The following is a 12,676-nucleotide window of genomic DNA, read 5'->3' as shown; positions in this document are numbered from 1 at the left end:
GTTCGCGGTGGTGGTGGTGGTTAGTGTTTAACGTCCCGTCGACAACGAGGTCATTAGAGACGGAGCGCAAGCTCGGGTTAGGGAAGGATTGGGAAGGAAATCGGCCGTGCCCTTTCAAAGGAACCATCCCGGCATTTGCCTGAAACGATTTAGAGAAATCACGGAAAACCTAAATCAGGATGGCCGGAGACGGGATTGAACCGTCGTCCTCCCGAATGCGAGTCCAGTGTGCTAACCACCGCGCCACTTCGCTCGGTGCCGCGAGTTCGCGATTCAAAGTCAAAGCATGGCTATGACATTTGACCTGACCTGGCGAACTCTATTTCTGTCTTGGAAAACCTTTTACGACCCACTATGAAGAATCATCCTTGGTCTCAACATTGTAACCGTAGATCCACATCTCATCACCAATTATGATTTTCTTAAGGACCATCTCGTTCTCATTTGTGCAATCAAAAAGCTCTCAAGGCGAAGGTCTTTCTGGTGTTGACTCATGAACCATGGAACGAACTTGGCAGCAACACGATGCATTCCAAGAAGCTGTGTCAGGATTTCATCACAACATGATCCAACTGAAATGTTACATTCTTTTTCAATCTCTCAGACAGTCACTCTTCGACTGGCACACACAGTTTCGTTGACGTTCCTGGCATGAGCGTCTGTAGACGTAGAAGGGCGTCCTGAACGAGGGCCATCTTTAACTTCCATCCGGCCATTTTAAAACCGTGTGAACCATTCGTAACACCGAGTGCGGCTTAAGTAATCAGCGTAGGCCTCCTGCATTATTTGGTGCATCTCTGTAAAAGTTTTCTTGAGTTCCACGCAAAATTTAAGGCAGAAGCGTTGCTCCTCTAACTCTGCCACCTCGAAATTCGCAAACTGTGCGACACAGTCTTCCACTCAATACAGCACTGAACAATAACTGACAGAGATAAAATAATAAAACTTCCGGCAGTTACACATTAAACACTAGTGTGTGTAGGGATGCCAACTGCATTTCGTTCCAACACAGTGTTGGGGCGAAATTACGAATGTCCCGGAATTTTCTAAACAGACCTCGTATTTCTAAGTTGTTATTTGTATTTTATAAGCAAATGTTGGTTTCAATCAGTTATAGTGAGTATATCACATACTCATTCCAATATTCCACAGCAAATGATTTATAGCTTCTAGTAAAATTTGCGATGTCACTGGTGAGAAAGCCACTAAACGATTCTTGTGGAACTCAGAAATGCAAACCTAGTTGACGCCATCTTCAGTGAAACATTCTGGTAGATTAAAACTGTGTGCTGGGCTCAGAACCATTGCCTTTCGTGGGTAAGTGCTCTACCAACTGAGCTACTCAAGCGCGAGTCACAACCCTTCCTCATAGCTTTAAATCCACCAGTACCTCGTCTCCTACCTTTCAAACTTCACAGAAGCTCTCCTGTGAAACGTGCAAGACTAGCACTCCTGCAATAAAAGATACTGCAGAGACATGGCTTAGCCACCGCCTGGGGGGTATTTCCAGAGTGAAATTTTCACCCTGCAGCACAGTGTGCGCGGATATGAAACTTCCCAGCAGATTGAAACTGTGTGCTGGATTGAGACTCAAACTTGGACAGGTGCTCTACCAATTGAGCTACCTATGCACGACCTGTCCTCACGGCTTTGCTTCCACCTGTACCTCATCTGCTAGCCTCCAAACTTGATAGAAGCTCTCCTGTGAAACTTGCAAGAGTAGCACTCCTGGAAGAAAAGATAAGGAGAGATATGGCTTAGCCAAAGCCAGAGGATGTTTACAAAATGAAATTTTCGCTCTGCAGCATAGTTCGTGCTGACATAAAACTTCCTGGTAGGTTAAAACTGTGTGCTGGATTTAGACTCAAACTCGGGTCCTTTGCCTTTCATGGTCAGGTGCTCTACCAATTGAGCTACCTAAACATGAACTATCCTCACAGCTTTGCTTCCGCCAGTACCTCATCTCCTACCTTCCAAACTTCACAGAAGCTCTCCTGCAAAACTTGCAATACTAGCACTCCTGGAAGAACACATATTGTGAAGACATGGCTTAGCTGATGGAGGCAGAGGTGGCGGCATTCTTATGAGAAAGGTATTCAAAATTTTTACCAAGCTGTGATAAGTGCTTGCAGAATGGTGGGAGGTAAGTGGAAAGGTAATTTAAGACTTCTAGTTTTTTTAATGATAAATAGATTTTTTGATTTTGTACTTGTTTTGCTTTTATTAGTGGATGTAATTCATTTCCTAGCTGCACCTTGTATTTTCTTTGCTACTGCTTATACAGTTCCTTAAAAGTAATGTAAGGAAATTTGTCATGTGATTGTATGTTGGGAGAGGAGAGGATGGTAGCTGATATTCTGTATTGATTGTAATTTGAGATGGAAGTTCATTGACCCCCAGAATACAATAACTTTGAAAGTAATCATGTTAATCAGTTATAAAACAATGTTTAATCCACACATTGAAAAGAAATTTGTGTAAATTAATAATGGATCAATATAATCAGTCAATGAGTATGTTATCTGAAAATATAATGTGTTTGATACAACATATATTAGTTAATTACATTGTGTAGAAAGCTGAAGCTCATAGTGAATGTACAATTCTATAGGATACATTTATGCAGCTACAGATATCAAATAGCTGATTATGCTATGACTCAAACGAGTTCTAACTTGCTGTAATATGTTTAATCCCTTTTACATCATCCGTAAAAGAAAGAGAATAGCTATAGTAGCCTTATGTTCTCAAATAATGGGAGTAGAAGCTTAACTGGATAGCTTGTGACGTTGTTTACTTTCCACTTTCTCACAAGTAGCAGCTGTCCCGGATACCAGTTAATACTAGGGTGGTAAATTTTTGTATGGTGTGCAGTTTAATTGCTTATTTATATGTTTAATTGTATGGCATTTCTACATCATTTCAGATTCTGTGTAAAGTATATATTATAACGCAAAAAGATATTAGTACCGCCACAAAGAAAATCAGTTGTGCTTACAAAATATTACATTGCTCTATTCACATGACTGGTAAACGACACAGACCTAGTAATAAAGTAGTAATATCGTATTTTAACAGTGAAAAAGCCTCGTGCTTAAGGACTAAGCGGATTTCGTCTAAATCCCAAAGTCTTATCGATCAGTAATCGACAAAGTATTTTATTTTAACTATTAATAATTTTGTTCAATCAGGTACGTTAACATTGCATGGAGTCAATGGGAAAGTGTGTACGGTAATTCATTCTTTAGACTATCATATGAGACAGCGTTAGAGACCTTTGATTTTTAAACAAGTACAGCAAAATGATATGAAATGGAAGCGTGACAATTTCCCATTGTCTTTCAGTAACTGAGGTCTGGCTGCACAGAGTAACAGCTGATTACTTGTGGGCTGGGGATAGTACGGACGATTCCTTGCAGCGTCACAGCTGTAGAATCTGAGGGTATATTTATTGTTTCGTAACATCTTTGGTTCTGGAAACAAGTTTGTGTTTATAATGCATGTCAAACGTGATTGCAGGGCTTTATTGTTATTGCAAAGTTATCGAAATAGGAATGACTGTTGGTGAATATGTGATAGATTTGTGAATGATAATGTGAAACTTTACACATAGTCGTAAATCATGCGTTGTATTCCAATTAATGGCCAGGTGGTGGTTCTTATCTTGCTGTCACTCTTGCTGAAAGGTGTAAAGCAGTCGCAGACAGGTACGTTGTTTTCAGTATTCTCATGTAACATTCGTGTATCTTGTTGCAACTCTCCTAGGCAATTTTTTTAGTTTTGTTTTTAGGTTTTGAGTTGTAATACTGGATAAGACAGATCACAACAGTGTGGTCAGAAATGAAGCTACTTTTGTTGTAGCTCTATACAACCTACAGTACATTTCTGTTCGTGCTACCGTGTGAGAAAAGTTCAGATTAGAATAAGCTGCTTCTTAGTAACTTGTTATTGGACTGACAAGGTTGTGTTCAGAGACTTTCAATCTGCTGGGTGTGCGTCTAATTTCTTCCTCTATGTTGTTAGTATGTACACTAACATTTTTAATGACCTATGAGAATCTTGGTGATGGAGATTTTTGTTTTATATCTGTACAGAGGTGTAAAAGTTAAGACGCCTAGTAGATTTTTAAAGCAGCTTCTATATGGTTTAGAAGTCCTCCTTAATGACCCTAATTGCATTTCTTAATGTGAGTACTCGTTTTGTATCCTGAACGTTTGGGTTTACCATTTTGTCACTCCATAGGGCCACTACCAGTACGTTTCAAAGAGCCCATGGTGTACTGTTCATAAAATCTGTTTGTTTGCATATTGTGGTAGCTGAATCATTATGAAAATGATAAACAGAGTTTATTGTGGACAGGATCAATATTTTGTTTCCATTTAAGCTCATTATCCACAGTACTGTGTAAAAATCTAGAGGATTTTACTTCTTCCTTCTTTGTGTATTCCACCTCTAAATTCGTATACACTATCTTCTCTTTGTTTTGAACACTGCATACTTAGTCCTTTTTTAGGTATATGATCATTTCATTTTCCATTAGCCATTATATGTTTGCAGAAATATATGCACTTTGGTCAAGGTATTAAACAATTTGGTCACAGTACAGTATTTTCTTGTACTTGCATATATTTCCTTTTTGCACCTTTCTCCACAACACATTTATCATTTATAAAAAGGTGAAATAGCAATGGCCACTTTAATAAACCATGCAGAAGTCTGTTTTTGACGTTATGTGTTTCTAAATGATGTGTGTTCCCTATTAACACATTATTCATTCCAAGTAAAATAATAATAATTTGAAGCTAGTTGATTTATGATTTTGTAATTTTTGGTCATTTTATTCTACCTGTCGAAATAAGAAAATTCCAAAATTACAGATTTTTCAGACATTGTGTTTTTGAGTTATTAATTTTTCGAGTTTTGAGATTGTGAAATTTTTGCCTCAGTTCAAAACCTTAAAATGACTATATCTCGAAGTATTTCATGTACTGATCTGATATTTATACCATTTTATTCGGTTTATTGTTAACTACAACATGCCCTCGTTCCCCATATAAGATTGAAATAAATTTTATTTTACTGCTATTCATATTGCCTATTGTAGCTCAACTGCACTTGGTTTGCAAGCTGGTTCACAAAACTGCTGTTAAAATGAAATTATTGAGTGCTCTCTCTCTCTCTCTCTCTCTCTCTCTCTCTCTCTGTCTGTCTCATTTCAACATTTTATTGGGAAATTAAGCATTTTAAATTATGACACTGCCACATTTGTGTTGGTTTGTCACCTGAGGCTGTTCATATAAATGAAACCAGTGGCTTAATAAATGTACATAAAGTAAAAGTCGAAGTGGGTTTCTTAATGTTCACATTAATCAGTTGTGGAAGCGCAACATGATCCAATATTAACTTCCTTCCATTTGTTTGAGTGGGGTAAAGCACACATGGCATCAGTCACTTCCATGTGACAAATGATAAGCTAGCAGCATAAAAAAAGGAGCTTGGCAAAAATATTTTATAGAGCCATAGCAGTCACAGTGACTCAGAAGTATGGTGCATTTATTCCTGTGAACAAAACCAAAGCTAAAGCAAAAATTGTTTCTCATTTTAAGGACTTCAATTTTCATAAAATTCATGTGGGTTTAGGTGACACATGCTTTTGAACAGATTAAAATACTTGTTACGTGTGCCTGTGACAACAAATTGTAGGTGGTTTCTGTGCTATCAAGAGATGAAAAAGAAGAAAATCTTTCATTTAGGCATCCTTTTAGATGAACTCTTTCCTTTTTATAACCATGAAGACCGTATAAATTGACTGCAGTTAAAAAAGCTTCATAGTTTGTAAATTAAATCCCGCAACTTCCTTTGGAAGGACATTATATCGACTATCAGCTGTAGAGCAGTGAAAAGCCTCTGATTATATTGGAAAACAACATGTTGTTACATCAATAATCTGTCATTGTTGCTTGGGAGATCTAGATTAGATTACATCATTTGAAAGAAAACTGTAACACACTGTCTTCGACTGTAATATGATTGTTAGTGGAACACCATAACACCTCTCTTGTTGAAGGTGAGTAAAAAAATTTCTCATTTCAATACTCTTATATAACACATCATTTATTATTACTATTAACATGGGAAATCCAAATGTGAATTGAAATTAAAGTTTCTAATTCTAATAATGCAATAAATTGATTTTCACTAAATAAAAAATAATGATTCGATCATCTTACTCAGTTTTGACATATTATAACCTAATAACAGGTCAAAGCCCTAAAGTACACAATAGGTGCTGCACTTACCAGTAAAATAAGTCTTTTCTAGTATGTTCCTACCGGAACACTGTCATGAAATATGGCTCACACACTTTAAAAAATGTACAAGTAACATAGTTTTTTCCCTTCAATACAAAACAAAAAATTAGATTTTGAAATTTTCAAAATAAAACAAGGCTTTAATTATGGAAAATTGAGCATTGTTACGAATATCATTAGTTAGCATGTGCTTGTAAAGCTTGTAAGAAACTGGATAAAGCGGTACAAATATTTTTTGATATATGACGATTTGAAGGTTTCAAAACAACAAAAATTGCATAATCCTGGAAGTTTTAAAAATTAATAACTCAATCGGAAAAGAAAAAAAATTAATTTGGGGGTCTTCATGAATACTAGTGCTACTATAAAACACCAAAAAAATTATCAAAATTTGAACTGTTAAGAGCCAGACCACTAGCTGATTTCACATGGACTGACACATATACTATTTCCTGTTGCATAGGTATGAGTGGATCCACTCTCCTGCTTGCCCTCCAGTGCCACAGTTGTCCAATTTTTATGTCAATATTTTATTGGTAAATAGTGTCGAATGCATGTATTCTGACTGACTGGCAATTTCTAATTCTTTAGAATCACTCTTCCTGAAACCCTGCTGTAGTGGTACAAAAATGTGCTTCTCGAGATAATCAGCTAATGTATTATACATAAGCATTCTGTGATTCTTGAGAATCCTCATGTTGGTGAAACTAGTCTCTGGATGTAGGGTTCATTTTTATCCCCTTTCTTGCACACTGGCGCATCCCTGCTTATATCAATTATCTGGAAAATTTCCATCTCTGAAGGAGCTATTTGCTAGGTCCACCTTCGGCGCCTTTACTTTTTCACTTAGCATACAGTATTTATTATGTGCTTTAATGTCATCATCACCAGCTGATTTTCTTTAGACCATGTACTGTTATCCTATACAAATAAATGTGTGGGCCTACAGGAAAGGCAGTTGAAAGAACAGGAGGTGCCTAGTTCTTTTTGGAACATGTTAATTAATTGAAGCCTTAGGTACCACTTTACCAATTCTCATCTACACTGTCAGCTCTCAACTTAATCTAGATATTGGGCTTAGTTATGGACCAGTATGATAACATAAGGAAGATTTCGTATTCAGATTCACTACACTTCAAATTAGTCTGCCATCACAACCTACATTTTGGAAAGTAACACAGAGAGAAAACAAATATTGTCAGTGTTCTGCTCTCTTTTCAATCACATAATTTTAAATACGAGAGGGTCAATACACTATGGATCAAAACAATATTCGAAATTGATTGGTACAATTGATCTGACCATCGACAGTATCTGTCTGTAGACTCTGTATGTGACATTTGCATAGAGCCTTCTGCAGAAAACAAAATCTATGAGATTAGAATACACTCGGGTGCTGAGAGACAGGCAGACCAACAACTTGCAAACAACAGATAAAAGCTGAGATCCTGAGAACAAGCTGTACATGGTGTGCAAGAAAGAAATGACAAGAAAATAGTTCTTAAGAGTTGCCAAAGAATATTTAAAGATGAGTGATACATGTCTCAGTTCTAATTAAAGAACCATACCAACTGAAAGCACTAAACTCAACAATACCCCAGTGTGCTACACAGTTCTTATCAGTTCCACTTTGAATTACTGCCTTGAAGAAGCTTGCACAGGATAGAGTAGCTTGGAGAGCTGCACCAAACCAGTCTCAGGACTGAAGAGCACGACGACAACAACAACAACAACGTCATAGCCCCCTTCATGATGGAGAACAGTTACGGATGAGGAATAACTCGGCTAACATCAACGAATGAAGCACATGTTAAAAACTGCATTGGTAATTAATTACCAAAAGTACTAAAAACCTTTTGTACATGCTCCAGTTACATTTTACGCAGTAAAATAACAGGAAAACTTTTTTTAGGAAGCAAACTGCCTCCACTCACAACTGCCTTCACTCACAGTATATTAGACAGCTACTGTTTATCTGCTGTGCTAGCTGAATATGTTTGACTGCATTGGTATTCCAACAATGGAAACTACAATTAGGTATATCAACAATGTAGGAAAAGACAGATTGCTACTTAAATAAGACACATTAATTTGCAGGCAGGTACAAGTAAAAGATACTTACGTAAAGCTGTGAGCCACAGCCTTCGTCAGTGAAAGAGAGACAAACATCATTCATACACACAAGCAAGCGCATCTCATTCACACATGACCGCCAACACCAGCATCTCGAGACAGAATGTAACTATCACAAGCAACAGTCTGGAGGGGATGGGGAAGGGGAAGGGATAGCAGTGTACAGCTTGGGAAGAGAGATGAACGCTGTCTGGAAGAGAGTACAGGGACTAGAAAGCCAACAGACGCAGCATCAGGAGGTTATGGGATAGGGATATGGGGAAAAAAGGAGCAAAAAAAAGAGAGAGAGAGAGTAGCTGAGAAAGATGGGTGCATGCCTTGGCAAAGGGGAGAAAATACAACCTCCAATCCATGCTTAAAGCTTTAGGCTCTTCCTGGAACATCTCCCTAGAATCCATTTCCCTCCTCACCCCTGTGACATTCCATACACCCACCTTCTACATACTCCCCAAAATCCACAAACCCAAAAATCCTGGATGCCCCATTGTGGCTGGTTATTGTGCCCCCACTGAAAGAATTTCGGCCCTCATTGAGTAACACCTCCAACCAATTGTCATAATCTAGCCTCACATGTCAAAGACACCATTTCCTTCACTGACTCTTCACCATCCCCACCACCTGGATCTCTGCTCGTTATTTGTTAATGCCATCTCCCTATACACCAACATCCATCATGCCCATGATTTACCGCTATGGACCACCAACTTTCCCAATGTCCTTCAGACTCCGAACACACTACCTCATTTTTCATACTAACTTTTCCTAAAATATATATGGGCTCCCTCTTGGCATCCTCCTATGCCAACCTTTTTATGGGCCATCTGGGGGAGACCTTCCTAGCCTCCCAAAACACCAAACCCCTAGTCTGGTTCAAGTTCATTGATAATATCATTATGATCTGGACTCAGGGCCAAGACGCCCTATCTTTGTTCCTCTACAACCTCAATGCCTTCACTCCCACCCACTTCATGTAGTCCTCCTCAACCCAGCATGCCACCTTCCTAGACGTTGACCTCCTTCTCTCTGATGGATCCATCTCTACCCCTGTCCACACGAAACCCACCAGCCTCCAACAGTAACTACATTTTGACAGCTTTTATCCCTTTCACACCAAAAAAATCCCTCCCATACAACCTGGCCGTCCGGCACAGCTTATCTGCAGTGACAAAAACTCCTTTGCTCAGTATGCTGAGGGGTCTCATCCAGGCCTTCACAGACAGGCACGATCCCCCAGACGTAGTCTGCAAACAGATCTCCCGTGCCATTTCCCCTCACACACCCCAGTCCTTCCACCATCCCTCAAGAACCAGTCACAAAGGAGTGTCCCGTACATTACGCAGTACCACCCCAGACCAGAACAACTGAATCACATCCTTTGTCAAGGCTTTAATTACCTATCATTATGTCCTGAGATGAGGGACATCCTACTAAAGACACTTCCCATATGTCCTAACGTGGTGTTCCATCACCCACCCAACCTCCACGTCTTAGTCCATTCCTAAGCCACTCCCAATCACACCCCCTTGCCAAAAGGATCATATCCCTGTGAAAAACACAGATGCAAAACCTGCCCAATTCACCCACCCAATGCTTCTTATTCCGGTCCTATTACAGGTTTACACTACCCCATCAGGGGGCCAGACCACCTGTGAAAGCAGCCGTGTCATTTAACAGCTCTGCTGCAATCATTGCACAGCTTTATATATTGGTGTGAGTACCAACCAGCTGTCCACCAGGATGAACAACCACTGTCAAACAGTGGCCAAGAGGAAAGTAGACCACCCTGTGGCACAACATGCATCTGAGTGTAACACACTTGATTTTAATGGCTGCTTCACCACAAGAGCCATCTAGACACTTCTTTCCACCACCAGCTTTTCTGAACTGTGCAGGTGAGAGTTATCCTTACAATATATTCTCCGCTCCCATAATTATCTCGCCCTCAACTTTGGTTAATCTTTGTCCTTTCGTCTCCTCCCCATTCTCATCTCCCACCCTGTTTATTTGCCACCCTCTGCCAATGCAACCATCTGTCTTTTCCCGCTCTTCCCCTTTTTGCTTCTTTTTTTCCCCATATCCCTGCCCCACAATCTCCTGACACTGCACCTGTTGCCATTGTACTCCCTCTACACACCACCAGACAGCGTTCTTTCTCTCATTCTGCCCATACACTGCTATCCCTTGCCTGCCCTTTCCAACTTGCTGCTTGCCTCTCATGTGATAGTTGCATTCCGGACTGATATGCTGGAGTTGGTGGTCATGTGTGCATGAGATGTGCTTGCTTGTATGTATGAGTGGTGTGTGTGTCTCTTTTAGTGATGAAGGCTGTGGTTGAAAGCTTAATGTAAGAATCTTAATTGTGCCTGTCTGCAGCTTAACGTGTCTTCTTTGCGATAAGTAACAATCTGACTTTCCCTGCATTGATACTCTTGTACAACAATACTTACCTCTTTTCTGTAGGAACAAAGATCTGTTTACAGTAAGTGTTGCTACTTGTTGGGCTACTAACTTAAATAGGTATTCCATTTTTGAAGTAGATGATCAGTTAATTTGTAGGTGTCAATAATCGTATATGTTTTTGAACTTGTAGGAATTCTCAACTTACTGTATTATCATATGAGAGCAACTTGAATAAATGCACCATGATATAGACCACTTTCTATGTCCAGGACAAGCTTGCACATTCTTGTGAAATGGATTTTTGTTACCAAGAAATTGTTATTAAATAGTAAGTGTATTTGAAGTTGGCATAAGAATTACTAGATACTTGTTTGAGTGATTATCTAAACAGTTTTGTTCCCTTTTCTGGAAAAAATACTGTCTTTTCTTTGGTTGTATTCCCTCATTGTGTAATTCTGCAAGGCAACATGGAATGAAAGTTACATTTCAATTTGTAAAAATGCTGAACTGAAGCTCTTGATTCATTTACCTTTGGGTGACTCCATTTTAACTTGGCACACACCTGGATCCAAAGACTAAGTTTAGTGAGATCACTTCTAAATCTAATAAGCCTGCTAAGATGGAACTGCATTGCTCCTGGTATGGTTGAGTTTGGGCTCATGATTTTAATAGCCTTGTCAGTAAGGAATGTTGATTCCAGCTGAAAAAATTCTATCATTTTATGTCTGCCCCCCTCGGAGGAATTTTTATTGTGGGTCATTGCTATCCAGCATTCCAACACATTCATCCATCTTAATAATTAACCAAGTAATTTGTAAACACTAGGGATTTGCTGACTTGACACACAAACTTTTCTCACAACTGACACTCCTGTTCTGAGTGCCGTATCTGCTGCAGGTGCATTCACTCCACAATATACCATTGTGTCAAGTAGTTTTAGTTCAGTCACTGACTCATCATCGAGGTGTTGGTATGGTGAGCAGCTGAAATATCAGAACAAGAAATATTGTTGTCTCGGATGTACGCGCATAAGGTGATAGAATAAGAACCATAGTTGTTGAAGAGTCCAATAAGCCAATGGAAGGAAATTATAGAAGTTAGGAATGAAATTGGATCCAATACCAAATCATGAATGTCTCCGCATTTTATGTTTCTTTGTTGTGAGTTCAGCTTTTTTCTTGTGATACAAATTTGCCAGTGTGGTCCTCTTCATTCCTTTTGTTATTTTTATGACATTTTAGCTTCCCACTTAACATTTCAGGCTCTGTACAGTCAGAGGTTAGAAGTCACGGGACTGGACAACTTTTGTTTAGCTCTGCCAGTGAGATCACATGTATCTCTTTTTGTAGAGAATTGCTTTTGAAAGCAGAACTGAGAGGCTGTGAAAAATGAGTATTTCATTTTAAGTTCTCAACTTTACATCTATAACTGTAGTTCACAGCTCACCATATAGAGTGCAGTGAATGATTCACAGTGTACCCATCTCATCCACCCTCTTTTCCCTTACCTATTCTGTTGATAGTGTTAATAATCTTCCACATGAGCCCTAATTTTTCAATTTTTGGAATCGCGACCATTCCACAATATTATATGGAGGAAATAGTATACTTTTTACTCTTTTTGGTATGTGGGCTCTTGAAAGTTGTGGTGTACAATGTCTTTCTTGTAATGTTTCCCACGACTGTTCATTGATAATCTTTGCAGAATTCTCACATTGACCAAGGAAACTTGTGAAGAATCGTGCAGCTCTGCTTTGAATTTTTTGTATTTCTTCCATTAATCTAACTTGGCAAGGGTCTCGTATTGATGAACAATTCTCCAGAGGTAGTCAA

The 12,676-nt window shown here is 39.0% G+C and overlaps 1 protein-coding gene across 1 annotated transcript in view; it reads left to right on the top strand.

The window, feature by feature from the left end:
* Positions 1 to 3,438: 3,438 nt before the first annotated feature.
* The window catches only part of LOC126272351 (TM2 domain-containing protein almondex), a 142,481-nt gene continuing 133,243 nt past the window's right edge, over positions 3,439 to 12,676 (top strand). Inside the window, exon 1 of the mRNA XM_049975159.1 lies at positions 3,439 to 3,707. Within this exon, the coding sequence (XP_049831116.1) occupies positions 3,623 to 3,707 (85 nt within the window). The 5' untranslated portion in view covers positions 3,439 to 3,622. The remainder of the gene's footprint in view (positions 3,708 to 12,676) is intronic.

Source organism: Schistocerca gregaria, chromosome 5, assembly GCF_023897955.1.
Source record: "Schistocerca gregaria isolate iqSchGreg1 chromosome 5, iqSchGreg1.2, whole genome shotgun sequence".
In the NCBI taxonomy this organism is placed as follows: Eukaryota; Metazoa; Arthropoda; class Insecta; order Orthoptera; family Acrididae; genus Schistocerca; species Schistocerca gregaria.
Note: the sequence above shows the minus strand (reverse complement) of the source record. Positions and strands in the feature narration are given on the sequence as shown.